The sequence below is a fragment of the Pristiophorus japonicus genome, chromosome 6 (assembly GCF_044704955.1).
Source record: "Pristiophorus japonicus isolate sPriJap1 chromosome 6, sPriJap1.hap1, whole genome shotgun sequence".
Taxonomy (NCBI): Eukaryota; Metazoa; Chordata; class Chondrichthyes; family Pristiophoridae; genus Pristiophorus; species Pristiophorus japonicus.
Genome location: NC_091982.1, coordinates 72,637,248 through 72,655,088, shown reverse-complemented (window position 1 = coordinate 72,655,088; position 17,841 = coordinate 72,637,248). Strand labels below are relative to the sequence as shown.

At 46.7% G+C, this 17,841-nt stretch overlaps 1 protein-coding gene across 1 annotated transcript in view; it reads left to right on the top strand.

Annotated features, from left to right (window-relative positions):
• Positions 1-17,841, top strand: part of LOC139266127 (uncharacterized) — a 34,396-nt gene that overhangs the window by 1,347 nt on the left and 15,208 nt on the right. Inside the window, exons 2-4 of the mRNA XM_070883974.1 lie at positions 537-581; positions 12,339-12,456; positions 12,566-12,670. Coding sequence (XP_070740075.1) covers positions 537-581; positions 12,339-12,456; positions 12,566-12,670 — 268 coding nt within the window. The remainder of the gene's footprint in view (positions 1-536; positions 582-12,338; positions 12,457-12,565; positions 12,671-17,841) is intronic.

Genomic DNA, 17,841 nt, shown 5'->3' with positions numbered 1-17,841 from the left:
TAACATTGTTATTGTTCGTGTAAATAATGTTACTGCAGACTCACCGTTCCAATGCAAGACCCACCCAATAACGCTGCAATAGATGGCTAGGAATGCTGAGGCGTCGCCCCGGGTGACTGTCAGTGGCTCCGTGGAGCAAGAACTTGATATTATTTTTCAGGATGACAGCATTAGTACTCTCATCACTGCCACTCTGCCAATACCCTTGCTGCTATCTGTTAGACAGCCAGCTCAGACTGCTGCCGTCCATGCTGAGATGATGCAGTCTACACCGAGCCTTCTAGACCCAGAGCTGCTCAAGGTCATCCTGCAAAGCTATCTGCAGAGTCCCCCATGGAAAGTCAGCAGACTTCCACCAGCCATGCTGCAGCCACTGTGGTAGCACTGTATAGGAGCACTACAATAGGCAAAGGAACACGAAAGACAGACACTAAGGGAATGCACAAGGGTGATTAGTTTATTTTATTATGTAGTATTGCATTGATTCATTTATAAATTATGTTTGGAATGTTATTTTGTGGTGGCTCTCATTTCAGCTTTGTGCCCAAGAGGACGCTGAGCTGTTTCGTGACAGAGGGATGGTAAGGTGGGGTAATGTTGAGCAATGGGAGTTTCATTCGGGGGAACCAGAGTCCGATGAAGCGCCCACGGACAGCCCATCCACACCGGGGATCTGCTGCATGACTCTTCCCTCCCTCCTCCTCCATCCATTCTCCTCCTCCAGAGGTGATCGTGGACCACGTAGTGGCAAGAGCTGCACCCTCATGATAGCCAAGTTGTGGAGGATGCAGCAGACCACCATGAATTGGGACACCAGCTCCAGGGAGTAATGGAGGGCCCCTCCTAAGCAGTCAAGGCAGCGGAACCAATCCTTTAGCACCCCGATGGTCTGCTCAATGAGGTTCCTCTGGCAGCATGACTGTCTTTATATGACTGCTGGCCACGAGTGGTGTGGTTACGGAGCGCAGTCATCAGCCAGGTGCAGAGTGGCTAGCCCTCATCTTTGAGCAGCCGCCCTCGGGTTCAATGGGGTGGCTGGAAGATTTCTGGCACAGTGGACTGGCACAGGATGAAAACATCATGACTGCTGCCAGGATAGCGGGCATTCACCATCATACAAACTGCACATTAAGTGAATGATAGCCTTTGCGATTACGATACATCTCAGAATTGATATGCGGCACCCGCAAAGCCACATGTGTGCAGTCAATGGTGCCCTGCACCATGGGGAAGCCATATGCACACTCCACCTGCTTCTCTCTTTTCAGAGAAAGACAATGAAGTTCCTTCTCCTAGAGTACAGAGCCTATATGACCTCCCAGATGCAGCGATGGACAGTGAACTGGGAGATGTTAGTTATGTTGTCTGCTCCAGATTGGAAGGATCCGGTGGCAAAATAATTTAGGGCCACTGGCAGCGCTGTCATCGCCTTGCCCTAAAGCTGCGGGTCTCATTCCAAGAGGTGGCAGAGTTCTGTGACCACCTCCTTGATGAAGCGGAGCATCTGAATACACTGCTCCTGGCTTAAGTGCATATAGAAGAAGTGCTCTCAGAAGACCATAGGTGAGTAAGGCCTCCTGCTGAGAGCCCTCCTTCTCCCCCACCCTATGAGCAGCTTGTCCTCTTCTTTGCTGCTTCTGCTCTATCTCCCTGTTATGGTCCAGCATGAGGGGGACTGCAATTACAGAGCCCATGACTGGGAGCAAGTGGTCTGAGCAGAACTCTTAAATTCAGAAGCAAATCCTTCACCATGTGCAGCATTACTCCCTGTTACCTCACCAACTTTAAAATAACTACAAAAGCTCCAAAGAGTTGTACTAACTTACACAGAGCCAGTAGAAATCAAAAAGCAAGCCACCTGCAAGTTGCTGATGATCCCTTTAATTAACACTGGTAGGGGGTGTTCCCTCATGCAGCTGAATGCAGGTTCAGCTATGTGTGCTATGGACCCCTTTTATAGGGGGCACTTGTAAAATATATAATTTTAATGCCCCCAAAAAAAAAAGAAAAAAAATGAAATGAAAAAAGAGGGCAGTTAAAAGTGTCTGGAGTGTCCCCCAGATCAGGGGGGGGCACTTGATCTAATGTTTATTTTGTCCCCCCCCCCCCAAAAAAAGTGCTTTGGAAAGGGCGTGCAGGCAATGTCGAAAATAGCAGGTCATGCATCAAATGTGTTGCACGATGATTGAATCATGATTTGCCACTTTTTAAAAAAGGAGAGAGAAAACAGGTAATTATAGACCGGTTAGCCTGACATCAGTAGTGGAGAAAATGTTGCAATCAATCATTAAGGATGAAATAGCAGCGAATTTGGAAAGCAGTGACAGGATCGGACCAAGTCAGCATGGATTTATGAAAGGGAAATCATGCTTAATGAATCTTCTGGAATTTTTTGAGGATGTAACTAGCAGAGTGGTCAAAGGAGAGCCAGTGAATGTGGTGTATTTGGACATTCGAAAGGCTTTTGACAAGGTCCTGTACAAGAGATTGGTGTGCAAAATCAAAGCGCGTGGTATTGGGGGTAATGTACTGACGTGGATAGAGAACTGGTTGGCAGACAGAAAGCAGAGAGTTGGGATAAACGGGTCCTTTTCAGAATGGCAGGCAGTGACTAGTGGAGTGCCGCAGGGCTCAGTGCTGGGACCCCAGCTCTTTACAATATACATCAATGATTTAGATGAAGGAGTTAAGTGTAATATCTCCAAGTTTGCAGATGACACTAAACTGGGTGGCGGTGTGAGCTGTGAGGGGGATGCTAAGAGGCTGCAGGGTGACTTGGACAGGTTAGGTGAGTGGGCAAATGCATGGCAGATGCAGTATAATGTGGATAAATGTGAGGTTATCCATTTTGGGGGCAAAACACAAAGGCAGAATATTATCTGAATGGCGGCAGATTAGGAAAAGGGGAGGTGCAACGAGACCTGTGTGTCATGGTTCATCAGTCATTGAAAGTTGGCATGCAGGTACAGCAGGCGGTGAAGAAGACAAATGGTATGTTGGCCTTCATAGCAAGGGGATTTGAGTATAGGAGCAGAGAGGTCTTACTGCAGTTGTATAAGGCCTTGGTGAGGCCTCACCTGGAATATTGTGTTAGTTTTGGTCTCCTAATCTGAGGAAGGACGTTCTTGCTATTAAGGGAGTGCAGTGAAGGTTCACTAGACTGATTCCATGGATGGCTGGGCTGACATATGAGGAGAGACTGGATCAACTGGGCCTTTATTCACTGGAGTTTAGAAGGATGAGAGGGGATCTCATAGAAATGTATAAGATTCTGACGGGACTGGACAGGTTAGATGCAAAAAGAATATTCCCAATGTCGGGGAAGTCCAGAACCAGGGGACATAGTCTTAGGATAAGAGGTAGAAACATAGAAACATAGAAAATAGGTGCAGGAGTAGGCCATTCGGCCCTTCCAGCCTGCACCGCCATTCAATGAGTTCATGGCTGAACATTCAACTTCAGTACCCCATTCCTGCTTTCTCGCCATACCCCTTGATCCCCCTAGCAGTAAGGACCTCATCCAACTCCTCTTTGAATATATTTAGTGAATTGGCCTCAACAACTTTCTGTGGTAGAGAATTCCACAGGTTCACCACTCTCTGGGTGAAGAAGTTCCTCCGCATCTCGGTCCTAAATGGCTTACCCCTTATCCTTAGACTGTGACCCCTGGTTCTGGACTTCCCCAACATTGGGAACATTCTTCCTGCATCTAACCTGTCTAACCCCGTCAGAATTTTATATGTTTCTATGAGGTCCCCTCTCATTCTTCTGAACTCCAGTGAATACAAGCCCAGTTGATCCAGTCTTTCTTGATAGGTCAGTCCCGCCATCCCGGGAATCAGTCTGGTGAACCTTCGCTGCACTCCCTCAATAGCAAGAATGTCCTTCCTCAGATTAGGAGACCAAAACTGTACACAATACTCCAGGTGTGGCCTCACCAATGCCCTGTACAACTGTAGCAACACCTCCCTGCCCCTGTACTCAAATCCCCTTGCTATGAAGGCCAACATGCCATTTGCTTTCTTAACCGCCTGCTGCACCTGCATGCCAACCTTCAATGACTGATGTACCATGACACCCAGGTCTCTTTGCACCTCCCCTTTTCCTAATCTGTCACCATTCAGATAATAGTCTGTCTCTCTGTTTTTACCACCAAAGTGGATAACCTCACATTTATCCTCATTATACTTCATCTGCCATGCATTTGCCCACTCACCTAACCTATCCAAGTCGCTCTGCAGCCTCACAGCATCCTCCTCGCAGCTCACACTGCCACCCAACTTAGTGTCATCCGCAAATTTGGAGATACTACATTTAATCCCCTCATCTAAATCATTAATGTACAGTGTAAACAGCTGGGGCCCCAGCACAGAACCTTGCGGTACCCCACTAGTCACTGCCTGCCATTCTGAAAAGTACCCATTTACTCCTACTCTTTGCTTCCTGTCTGACAACCAGTTCTCAATCCATGTCAGTACACTACCCCCAATCCCATGTGCTCTAACTTTGCACATCAATCTCTTGTGTGGGACCTTGTCGAACGCCTTCTGAAAGTCCAAATATACCACATCAACTGGTTCTCCCTTATCCACTCTACTGGAAACATCCTCAAAAAATTCCAGAAGATTTGTCAAGCATGATTTCCCTTTCACAAATCCATGCTGACTTGGACCTATCATGTCACCTCTTTCCAAATGCACTGCTATGACATCCTTAATAATTGATTCCATCATTTTACCCACTACCGATGTAGGCCATTTAGGACCGAGATGAGGAGAAACTTCTTCACTCAGAGAGTTGTTAACCTGTGGAATTCCCTGCCGCAGAGAGTGTTGATGCCAATTTATTGGATATATTCAAGAGGGAGTTAGATATGGCCCTTACGGCTAAAGGGATCAAGGGGTATGGAGAGAGAGAAGGAAAGGGGTACTGAGGGAATGATCAGCCATGATCTTATTGAATGGTGGTGCAGGCTCGAAGGGCCGAATGGCCTACTCCTGCACCTATTTTCTATGTTTCTATGTATTGCCGCATTAGCATTCTTCTGGTGAAAGCAGGCAACGGCCGTGCTGCTGACCTGCCCAAAATGGCGGCCGCTGCTGCCAACGCCCTGGTGCCAGGGTCAAGGATGTCTCAGAGCATGTGCAGGACATTCTGAAAAGGGAGGGTGAACAGCCAGTTGTTGTGGTGCATATAGGTACCAACGATATAGGTAAAAAACAGGATGAGGTCCTACGAGATGAATTTAGGCAGCTAGGAGCTAAATTTAAAAAGTAGGACCTCAAAAGTAGTAATCGCAGGATTGCTACCAGTACCACGTGCTAGTCAGAGTAGGAATCGCAGGATAGTTCAGATGAATACATGGCTTGAGGAGTGGTGCAGAAGGGAGGGATTCAAATTCCTGGGACATTGGAACCGGTTCTGGGGGAAGTGGGACCAGTACAAACCGGACGGTCTGCACCTGGGCAGGACCGGACCCAAGGCCCTCGGGGGAGTGTTTGCTAGTGCTGTTGTGTAGGAGTTAAACTAACATGGCAGGAGGATGGGAACCTATGCAGGGAGACAGAGGGAAATAAAATGGAGGCGGAAGCAAAAAATGGAAAGGAGAATAGTAAAAGTGGAGGGCAGAGAAACCCAAGGCAAAAAACAAAAAGTCCACATTACAACAAAATTCTAAAGGGGCAAAGTGTGTTAAAAAGACAAGCCTGAAGGCTCTGTGCCTCAATGCGAGGAGTATTCATAATAAGGTGGATGAATTAACTGCGCAGATAGTAATTGGCATCACAGAGACATGGTTCCAGGATGACCAAGGCTGGGAACTCAACACCAGGGGTATTCAACATTTAGGAAGGATAGACAGAGAGGAAAAGGAGGCAGGGTGGCGTTGCTGGTTAAAGAGGAAATTAATGCAATAGTAAGGAGGAACTTTAGCCTGGATGATGTGGAATCGGTATGGGTGGAGCTGCGGAATACCAAAGGGCAGAAAACACTAGTGGGAGTTGTGTACAGACCACCAAACAGTAGTAGAGAGGTTGGGGACAGCATCAAACAAGAAATAAGGGATGTGTGCAATAAAGGTACAGCAGTTATCATGGGCAACTTTAATCGACATATTGATTGGGCTAATCAAACTGGTAGCAATGCGGTGGAGAAGGATTTCCTGCAGTATATTAGTGATGGTTTTCTAGACCAATATGTCGAGGAACCAACTAGAGAACTGGCCATCCTAGACTGGGTGATGTGTAATGAGAAGGGACTAATTAGCAATCTTGTTGTGCGAGGCCCCTTGGGAAAGAGTGACCATAATATGGTAGAATTCTTTATTAAGATGGAGAGTGACACAGTTAATTCGGAAACTAGGGTTCTGAACTTAAGGAAAGGTAACTTCGACAGTATGAGGCGTGAGTTGGCTAGAATAGACTGGCCAAGGATACTTAAAGGGTTGACGGTGGATAAGCAATGGCAAACATTTAAAGATCACATGGATGAACTTCAGCAATTGTACATCCCTGTCTGAAGTAAAAATAAAACAGGGAAGGTGGCTCAACCTTGGCTAACAATTAAGGAAATTAAGGATAGTGTTAAAACCAAGAAAGAAGCATATAAATTGGCTAGAAAAAGCAACAAACCTGAGGACTGAAAGAAATTTAGAATTCAACAGAGGAGGACTAAGGGTTTAATTAAGAGGGGGAAAATAGAGTACGAGAGGAAGCTTGTAGGGAACATAAAAACTGACTGCAAAAGCTTTTATAAATAGGTGAAGAGAAAAAGATTAGTGAAGACAAATGTAGGTCCCTTGCAGTCGGATTCAGGTGAATTTTAATGGGAAACATATAAATGGCAGACCAATTGAACAAATACTTCGGTTCTGTCTTCACGAATGAAGACACAAATAACCTTCCGAATGTACTAGAGGACAGTGGGTCTAGTGAGAAGGAGGAACTGAAGGATATCCTTATTAGGCAGGAAATTGTGTTAGGGAAATTGATGGGATTGAAGGCCAATAAATCCCCGGGGCCTGATAGTCTGCATCCCAGAGTACTTAAGGAAGTGGCCCGAGAAATAGTGGATGCATTGGTGATCATTTTCCAACAGTCTATTGACTCCGGATCAGTTCCTATAGACTGGAGAGTAGCTAATGTAACACCACTTTTTAAAAAAGGAGGGAGAGAGAAAACGGGTAATTATAGGCCTGTTATCCTGACATCAGTAGTGGGGAAAATGTTGGAATCAATCATTAAGGATGAAATAGCAGCGCATTTGGAAAGCAGTGACAGGATCGGACCAAGTCAGCATGGATTTATGAAAGGGAAATCATGCTTGACGAATCTTCTGGAATTTTTTGAGGATGTAACTAGTAGAGTGGACAGGGGAGAACCAGTGATTGTGGTGTATTTGGACTTTCAAAAGGCTTTTGACAAAGTCCCGCACAAGAGATTGGTGTGCAAAATCAAAGCACATGGCATTGGGGGTAATCTACTGACGTGGATAGAGAACTGGTTGGCAGACAGGAAGCAGAGAATCGGGATAAACGGGTCCTTTTCAGAATGGCAGGTGCTGCAGGGCTCAGTGCAGGGACCCCAGCTATTTACAATACACATTAATGATTTGGATGAAGGAATTGAGTGTAATATCTCCAAGTTTGCAGATGACACTAAACTGGGTGGCGGTGTGAGCTGTGAGGGGGATGCTAAGAGGCTGCAGGGTGACTTGGACAGGTTAGATGAGTGGGCAAATGCATGGCAGATGCAGTATAATGTGGATAAATGTGAGATTATCCATTTTGGGGGAAAAACACAAAGGCAGAATATTATCTGAATGGCGGCAGATTAGGAAAAGGGGAGGTGCAACGAGACCTGTGTGTCATGGTTCATCAGTCATTGAAAGTTGGCATGCAGGTACAGCAGGCGGTGAAGGCGGCAAATGGTATGTTAGCCTTCATAGCTAGGGGATTTGAGTATAGGAGCAGAGAGGTCTTACTGCAGTTGTATAAGGCCTTTGTGAGGCCTCACCTGGAATATTGTGTTAGTTTTGGTCTCCTAATCTGAGGAAGGACGTTCTTGCTATTAAGGGAGTGCAGCGAAGGTTCACTAGATTGATTCCCGGGATGGCAGGACTGACATATGAGGAGAGACTGGATCAACTGGGCCTTTATTCACTGGAGTTTAGAAGGATAAGAGGGGATCTCATAGAAAGGTATAAGATTCTGACGGGACTGGACAGGTTAGATGCTGGAAGAATGTTCCCAATGTTGGGGAAGTCCAGAACCAGGGGACATAGTCTTAGGATAAGAGGTAGGCCATTTAGGACTGAGATGAGGAGAAACTTCTTCACTCAGAGTTGTTAACCTGTGGAATTCGCTGCCGCAGAGAGTTGTTGATGCCAGTTCATTGGATATATTCAAGAGAGAGTTAGATATGACCCTTACGGCTAAAGAGATCAAGGGGTATGGAGAGAAAGCAGGAAAGGGGTACTGAGGGAATGATCAGCCATGATGTTATTGAATGGCGGTGCAGGCTCAAAGGGTCGAATGGCCTACTGCTGCACCTATTTTCTATGTTGACGGAAGCGAGGCAGCCACCATTTTTTTGCTGAAACCAGCCTTAACAGCCAGCGCTAAGGTGCTGAATCCCCAGCGAGTGCTTTCAGGGAGAAAACTGATGAAAAAAATCTCAACTGGGTTGTTGACCATTATAGCTGATGTATAACTTATTCCACATGTTTCATACAAAGCATGTCCTCTCCCTCTTTTAAATTTAATTTGACTTTTTAAAAGCAGTTTGTCTTTAATCAAAAGGGAAATACTTCATGTGTTGCTCAATTGTGTTGGGTGCTTCAGATACCTGGTTAGAAAATGGAACAGGTCTCATTACTTCCTGTATTACCTATTGACTTTAATATATGGCCAATGTCTGCTTTGTGGTAGCACACTCCAGGAAAGCCATCCATCCATCCCTCTATCCAAGTGGCCATTTTTCGTGTGAGAGCTTTGAGTGTCTGAAAGAGTATGCCATCACTGAGGCAGCACAACTGAGTCTAAGTTCAGTTACCATAGCGTAGAGTTTCTGCTCGGTTGCGATCGTTTTATGGCCCAATTCGGCCGAAATCAATACAACTGGTGCAAAGGAGCGTGGAATTTTAAGCGCAAATTACATTCAGCGCAAATCAAGTTTCCCGATCTTTTTGCAGTAGTTTAGAAAACATTGTGCTACAAACCGGATGAATTAATCACCATTGGGAGTTTCTGCTAATTGTGCTCGTTGCAGGCCTTTGAGGAGGCTCCAAAAATTAAGTGTTTTATTTTAGGCACAAGGACACTATTAGGCACGTGTTAAAAGCTTTTCAATGCAATGTTTTTAATTTACAAAGAAACTGACTACTGTACCCCAAAATAACTAGCACATGGTTCTGTATATTTTTAAATCATTTGCAGTAATTTAAAATCAGGTTACTCACAGGTGGTGGATTGAGACCGATTAAAAATGCTTGTTTTTTGTGATAACCCCATTTTGAGCTGCATTAATCTAACTGCACCAAGTTACCACTCTTAAATATGCCAAGGAATATTTTTAAGCAAATTTAAATATCGCTGCCCAATTGCGCTGGTTCGTGGCAGGTTTTGCATTCCGCAATATATAAATCATTTTGAGTGGAAACTCGAAATAAAGAACTCTAATCAGGCAAGAATCGCCGATTACACTCAAAGCTTAATCGCTACTCCCTGTGCTGTATGGTTGGAGCGCCCCCTGTTGGTCGACAGTGATAGCAGTCGATCCGATACATTTCGTGGGCTAAGCTGGGACGTCAAAGAAGAAACGACAAATATTTTTACCTAGAGTAAAAGATTTAGATTTTGTTAGTATATAACTCATAATTATTTGTTGTGTGGCAGTCTTCCCATAGGCGACTCAAACACAGCACAAGCAAATTTTACTATTAAATACTTCGCCAAAGCATAGATGGAACACTTACCCGAGTGCTAGAAAAAAAAGGAAGCATATTCTCATTCAGGTTGGGTCTTTAACCTGTTGAAGACAGCCATTAATAGTTAAAATGGTTGAATGCTCTAATTGGTTCTGTGCCCTAAAAGTCAAACCAGATGCCAAATGTAGTAACATAGACCATCTCCCACAAATAGTAATTGTACAATCTAAATTATAATTCAATACTATGCATTTGATTTTTAACTGGACCGTACAATTTAAGCGTGGGTAAGGTTGAGTGCGGCGTGTATTTGCCCACGTTTATACACAGTTGTCTACTGATGCAATTACACTGCCACTTTCGCACAGTTTGGGGGAATTCATCAATGCAAGCGTGGCACTAGAACGCGGGAGATGACCCAGCATAGTAAAACTATCCTCCAGCGTGCTGCTGTGCTCGCACACCATGCAGTATGACTCCAATCCAAACTTGATGATTGATATATTGCAACTTTGCGCAACACTTGTAGCAATAATAGCAGGGATAGGGATAAGAAAATGATGGGGAGAATTTTAATGCATTTTTTAAACCCACCTCTGTGTTCTGTAATATCATTCAGGGAAAATAGGATTAAAAGTAAATTATTCCTGAACAGCATTTAGAATCGGATGCTTTCCCTTTTGAGGAAACAGTAATTGCACTACAATTAAAGGATTAGTGCAAGGATTCTTTACAATCACGACAGCGGTCGTGCGCCCACATTCATTTTATGAACCATTGGCTCTTACGCAGACCACGAATAAATGTAACGTCATGCAAAGAAAAGGGTTAAGTGATACTGGTCTCAATATCAGTGTAGTCGTTTCTTCCGCATTATTGGCCAAATACGTTATTTTCCAGTTCCTGTCCAATAGTTCTGTAATACAATTTTATATCAGGCCTCGTTTATTTATTCATGATTCATCTGCAGACCGTCCCCTTCCCTTTTATAGGGGGCACTGGGGAAAAATTGTGATTTTAGTGCCCAAAAAAAAAAACAAAAAAAAGAAAAACACAAAAAAAAACAAAAAAAGGGGGGAAAAAAAAGGGCCTTGAAAATGCCTGGAGTGTCACCCAGGTCGGGTGACACTCTTTAAAGTTTTATGTTTTCGCAGATAAACTCAAAAGAGTTTCATCTGCAGACCGTCCCCTTCCCTTTTATAGGGGGCACTGGGGAAAAATTGTGATTTTAGTGCCCAAAAAAAAAAACAAAAAAAAAAGAAAAAACACAAAAAAAAACAAAAAAGGGGGGAAAAAAAAGGGCCTTGTAAATGTCTGGAGTGTCACCCAGGTCGGGTGGCACCGTTTAATGTTTTGTGTTTTGCAGGTGAACTCCAAAAAGAGTTTCATCTGCAGACCGAGAGCGAAGAGATGGGATTGATTTCCCAACGCTGGCGGGAACCTATCCCGATGTGTGATGCGGTATTTGGCGCCGATCTCTTGATAATACCTGTCTATTTGGAGTTCGTTCCTTGAAATAATTGTGCCCCTCCCGATACAAGATGGGAATTTAGTAAAAGGCAGATGTCTCAATAGAGACTGTACTTTCTGCCCAACCTTAACCCTCATCCCCCCGGTCACATCAGTAACAGGCCTTTGCTCTTAATACTATCATCCTTTCTACCGAGACTGAGTTTCATGGGATAACGGTACGTTGCCGCAGCTCGACTTATCTGGTTTATTTCAGATTTCCAACATTCTCCCGCCTTGAGATAAAACCGCGAATGCTGAAAATCTTAAATAAAACAAAACCTAGCCCGCGAGCCAGAATCTAAAGCAGGGAAGGTTAACGCTTGGGTGGAAGAATGGCCTCAGTCGCAGGACCTTGTCCTTCTGTTAATGGGTTAATTCGAACAATTTTTGCTTTAGTTCCTTGTCGGTTTAAATTGCCGCCTAACCCTTCTGCTAATCCCGACTGAGCCGCCTCCCCGTTCCTCTTTAATGCTCCCCTAACACAGCAGCAAGATCAATCACCCCATTTATTTGCAACATTTTCCCCATGAGATGTCTCGCACCTCAAATGTAACTCCGTCTCCCTTGATAGCTTCCTTGTTCTATTTAATTAAAACCCGGACGCCAGGCTGTTATAGTATAAATATCTTTTCATTTTAATCGCGATTTGAGAAGCTCTGAAAACCAAAGGATTTTTATATCTTGAAAAAAGTTCTGTATGAAAATAGCAGCGTATGTGAAACGCCCCGATGGAAGTTTCCTGCCGGATTTGCATATCCAATAACTTGGGACTCTGGAAGGAGGGCGTGAAGAGTTGATATAAAGGGACCGACTGACTAACGAATCGGGGAGTCAGCAGTACTACGTTAGAGATTAAACAGGCGCCCTTCTAAAATACTGACGACAATCATTACATTTCACAGAGCTCAGCTCAGACAAGTTTTCAACAAATCTTTACACTTCCAGACCTTGAGATGCCGCAAGAGCCTGGAACCACCGACACTCTGCACTATTCCGTGGGGATTCTCAGCATATGTGCAGGTAAACGTTGAAAATAAATTGCTCGAGTTAATTCGTTCAATTATTTTCTTCCAAATTTCTTGCCATTCTTTTAAAATCAATCCTTTGTTTATTTCCTTGTGTGTGTCAGGTGCGCTGTTGCTGGCTGTGAATTACTATAGCACCATCCAACCGATTCCCAGTTCTGCTCTGGGGGTTTTACTACTTATAGTGGCTGCTCTTCTAAGCTATTGTGGTAAGTAACACTGTGCTACAAATACCAAAACATCGTAGAAAATAGGACTCGTTATAGCTAGTGGCATTGCAGCGTAACTTCTCTCTGTTTTCTGGTTAGCACATTCTCCAGTGTCCTAATCGTTCCGCATCCGAGTATGGGGCGCGGTAATATTATGGAAGCAAATTTGCAACACCGAAAACTCTGATTGCGTCCCCTTGATCACAAGACCTGATTGCTGATTGGTCCCCTTGGAGGAGAAGTCACACCAAGAAGTTTCTCAGGAATGTGTAATTTGAACCGCTCAGTATATATAATCTGACTTTGCAAAGTGTAATTTGAGCCATTCTGACTGCCGACTCCAGACAGAAGAGCTCGACTGCAACAGACTGGGCTCACTGTCACGGATTAAGATCGCGATCACCGCGCGCCCCCCCCCCCCCCGCAAACAAGTTCCTGCCTCCACCCGCCAAGTTACTGACCTGCTCCCCCAGCCCTAGTGCCTGACCAACTCTAGCCACCGAGCTCTAGCCACCCCCCCCTTCCGTTCGACCCTCCGCCCCAAACCCCCTCTCCCTCCCCCACACCCCCTCTCCCTCCCCCACACCCCCATGCGCAGAAATGTACAATTTTCATGCAGATTTCACTTCGATTACAAGTACACTTCAATGGTGATTTGTGCAACCCAGGAGCAGTGTGATTGGCCTGAAAACACACTTTGTTCCTAGTACTGATATGGGTAGATGGACATGGCACCTCCGAAAGCCATTTAATTTACAGCATTTCAAAATAAATTCTAGGATGAGACATTAAATCAGATGAATGTAAAAGAGCCCATAGCACTGCTTTGAAGAAGAGCATTGAGGTTATCCCTGGCCAACATTTATCCCTAAAGCATCACCGCTAAAACAGATTATCTGGTCATTCTCATTGCTGTTTGTGGGAGCTTGCTGTGCACAGCAGTGACTACATTTCAAAAAATACTTCATTGAATAAAGTATTTGAGACATCCTGAGGTTGTGAAAGTGTAAGGGGCCAGTTTTAGGAATTCCCTCTGGTGCTGCTGTGGAATGACTCATTGTCCCTCTTTAAACAGCATGCCTTCCTTAACGATAATGGTTGCTGTGCCGTATGGACCTTCTACTCTCTCTCCTCTAGCTAGCACGTTCAGGACAGCTTTCAGGACCGGGTCCTGTACCTGAACTGTTTTTAAGTCCGGGGCCAAAGCTATCCCTGTACTCTCTGCTGCCCTGTTCTTATTCTTGACCGCTGCTATGCGGCCGGTGTCATAGGGGTCCCAGAACTTTCCCGTGCGGGCACCTTCTTTGGCCAGTTTGTCAGCCTGTTGGTTTCCCTCTGCACCGGGTTCGGTTTTTGAATGGGTCTTCACCTTACGTATGTAGACCTTTCCCTTTTCCCCACTGCTGTCATGATTTTCTCCAGCAGGGGCTTGATTGCCAGGGGTCTCCCGTCAACGGACGTGTATCCGCGACGGGACCAGATAGCCAGGTACTCCGTACATGAATTGCAGGTGAACATACTGTCGGAGCAAATCATGTACGGGGTAGGGAATTCCTCGGGGTGGGTCACCATGTACATTACAGCGGACAGTTCAGCATGCTGGGCGCTCATGGTGCTGAGGAGCTTGATTGCCAGGGCAATACCTGCCCTTGGGTCATAGACTCCACATCCAGTGAGTCGCTTGCCAGCCGACGCAGTGCTGGACCCGTCCACGTAGATGTCCCGGCCTGTAGGATGTAACCCTGCCCGAAGACCAGTGTTCACCTCCCATACCCCTTCTATGGAGCACCTGTGGGCTTTCCCTGGGTAGATTAGGTTGGCTGCGAGCCTTGGCTCGCGGGATCCTTCTAGTCTGAGGTCCATCTGGGAGAGGAGCAGGGTCCAGCAAGCAATGTGGGCACTGCTCACTGTCCCGTCCTTAATCCTCCCATCTAGGAGATCTGAGTAGGTGTGTGATGGGTTAGGAGTGTTAGAGGAGACCCTCCCGTGAAGATCAAGGATCTTTTCACTGCCCAATGTGTGGCTAGGAGGTGTCTCTCACAGTTGGAGTACCCCTTCTCCACATCTGTGAGGATCTTGGAGGAGTAAATCACCGGCCTCAGCTGGCCGTGCCGCTCTTGAAGCAGCACTCAGCTCAAACTGTCCCCGCTGGCTGCCACCTCCAGGAAAAACTCATTTCCTACATCTATCGCTCCTAAGGCTGGCATGGTCTGCAAATCCTTCTTGAGCTGATTAAATGCTGCCTCGCAACCCTCATCCCAGTCCCACTCTACACCCTTGTGTAGGAGCCTGAGCAGAGTGGCTGCGGTGGCTGCATAATCCTCAATGAAGTCTCTGCAGTACCCGGTGAGCCCTAGAAAGGATCTTGCCCCTGTTACTGTGTTGGGGGCTGGTAACTCCTGTACTGCCTCCCTTCTAGCCTTGTCTATGGCCCTTTCCCCAGCGCGCACAGTCAGCCCCAGGAATCTGACTTCCTTCTGGCCGATCTGTGACTTCTTGGGGTTTACTTTAAACCCTTCTTCTTTTAGGAGCTCCAGCATCTCAGCCAGCAGTGGGCCATGCTCCTCCCTCTGATCGGTGAACAGGAGCAAGTCATCCACATACTGCACCAATTGCTGGGGTCTGCTAAAGCCTTTTAAACAGTTCGCCATACATTGGTGAAAAATGCTGGGACTATTGTGGAAGCCTTGGGGAAGTCAGTTCCACGTGTATTGTTGGCCCTTAGAGGTAAAGGCGAACTTGTACTGGTCCTTCCATTTTAAAGGAATGGACCAGAACCGATTTGAAATGTCCAGCACCGTGAAAGTGGTCGCGGATGCTGGAATACTCACTAAGAGATCGGCTACGACTGCTACAGTGGGTGCACAGGCAGGGATATTCTTATTTAGTACTCGATAGTCCACGGTGGCCCTCCATGAGTTGTCCGGTTTCTTAACCGGCCACAGTGGAGAGTTCACATGGATAGCTGTCGGTCTTAATACCCCTTGCTCTACCAGTGATTCCAGCACCATTGTCAGGTCTGCCTCTGCCTCCCTGGGGAAGTTATATTGCTTTTGTGGTCAGGTTATGGGGTCCCCTTTTATACTAACTTCCACCCCCGTTACCCTACCACAGTCATGTTTGTGGGTGGCGAATGTTGCAAGGTGTGCCCATCCATATGCCTGGTACTCCACTGGGGTGTAATTCCAAGTCGTAACCCTCCTTTGGCTTCACGGTACACAATGTTCCCATGGCCCCTTTTTCTGGGTTCACTGCCATCTCACCTTCCCTGTCAGTCACTATGGCTCCCCATAGACAGTGGTTCCTGAGATCCACTAGGATCTGGTGGCCAATGATAAAATCAGCTCCCAGGATCCCTTTTCCCTTCTGCTCCCATTTCATCAGGACACACTTCCATTTGGTTTTGAGTGTCCCTAACTGAATGGTGAGCGGGATGGAAAATGAACCAGTTTACTCATTGCCTGTGAACCCCACTAGACTGTACGGGACCCCGTTCGATAGAGTTGAAGTAGCTGGGTTATCTGCATATACAAGGGTGCTGGAAGCACCAGTATCTAGCAGGTAGGTCCCTTTCACTTTCTCCACCTCCATCGTAACGCATGGTCTCTTCCAGGCATCGTACTCTTATGGAACACAGGTACACAGGCTGCGCTGGCTCTAGTCATGCATTTGGGTGGGTTGGAGCAGAAGGTTTTACCGTACCGGCTACTGCACCGGTTGTGATAGCTACTGCTCCCTGTCCGTTTGAGTGTCTGTAGGGCGGCTACGAGTGTCTCATATGAGTCGGGTGTTCCTGCCCCGGCCTTATGGGCTGGGGCTGGAGTGGCCTTTCCCTTAGTCTCCTTCCACAGGTTCCTACAGTCCTTCCTTCAGTGCCCACTTTTCCCACACCCAAAACACTCGCCCCCTTTGTGGGGAGGGTTCCCACCTTCTGATGCCACTCTCTCTTGCCTTGGCTGGGTTTAATCTCTGGACTCTCCCTTTAGAGGAGAGCTCCTCTGCCCCTCTACCGTTTCGGTAAGCCAGTGTCAACTGTCTGACCACTGTCTCCTTGGTGGTTCTGGGATCTCTTGGATCGAACCAGACCTTGGCTTTTGCCTTTACTCCAGGTAAGCTGTTTGCCATCAGGCTGCGGAGCCAGTGAGCCCGCTCGTTCAGGTTCAGGTGGGCCCGGTCAAGAACCCCACTACAGGCCCTTTTGTAGACCGGCCACAACCTGTCGGCGAAAGCCTGTGGAGTCTCCCCATAGAGCTGCACTGTTTTCTCCACCCGGGAGAACGGACTCCCGTCGTTCATACCCATGGCCTCTAGAACCTCCTCCTTAACCATTGCATACGTGTTTTGCCCCTTTCTGCTGTCTGCAGAGAGGGAATGGCACAGCTTGTAGTCTAGTGAGAAGAGCAACAGCCTAGCCTGCTCCGAATCATTGCACCCGTTAATATCCCCTGTGTGTTCCACTTCCAGAAAGTGTACCGAGGAATCCCCTGTTGGGTGAGCTTACTTAGGTGGCCTATCATAACCTTCAGGTTTTGGGTGTCGTGGGGCACTATGAAGTTCCTTTCTAGGGGTCCTGCTGCCCCATTGGCAACAGGCGGGCCAAACTTCTGCTGCCGGACCGGGTGCATTGGCCCTGGTTCCGGCTCCTCTTGTATTGGCTTGCCCGCTTCCCCCTGCTGCCAAGCCGAGTTAAAACTCGGGGCTGCCGGTGTTGGTAGTTCGCAATCCTTGCCTGCCCTGCACTCTAGCTGACACCCCTGCTGCCCCGGGCTGTTCCTGGGAGCTGCAGGCAGTGACTGAGGGATTCCTCCTTGCTCTACCAGGTGTTTCTGGGCTAAATCCAGGTTTATCAGGCACACCATGCCTTTAGCCCGGGATAGAGCAAGGTTCAAGTTTTGGATCTGCTGCTGGCAGGGGCCATGGTCTCCTGTCTCAAATTCCCTGATACTGGCTACCTTATAGGCTACCTGAATGTCTCTCACCCTCTCCCCGTACTCTTTAACTTGCTTGGCGAGGCAGGAATTCTCTTCCCGCAACGCCCGTTCACTATTCTTGGCTTCAATAATCTGACACTGTAAAAGGTCCAGTTGGGTTTTGTACCTTTCTTTAGTGAGTTCTCTACTTTCCTTTAACTGTCCCACCTCTGTCCACAGCCTTTTCCCCAACTGTGGCCC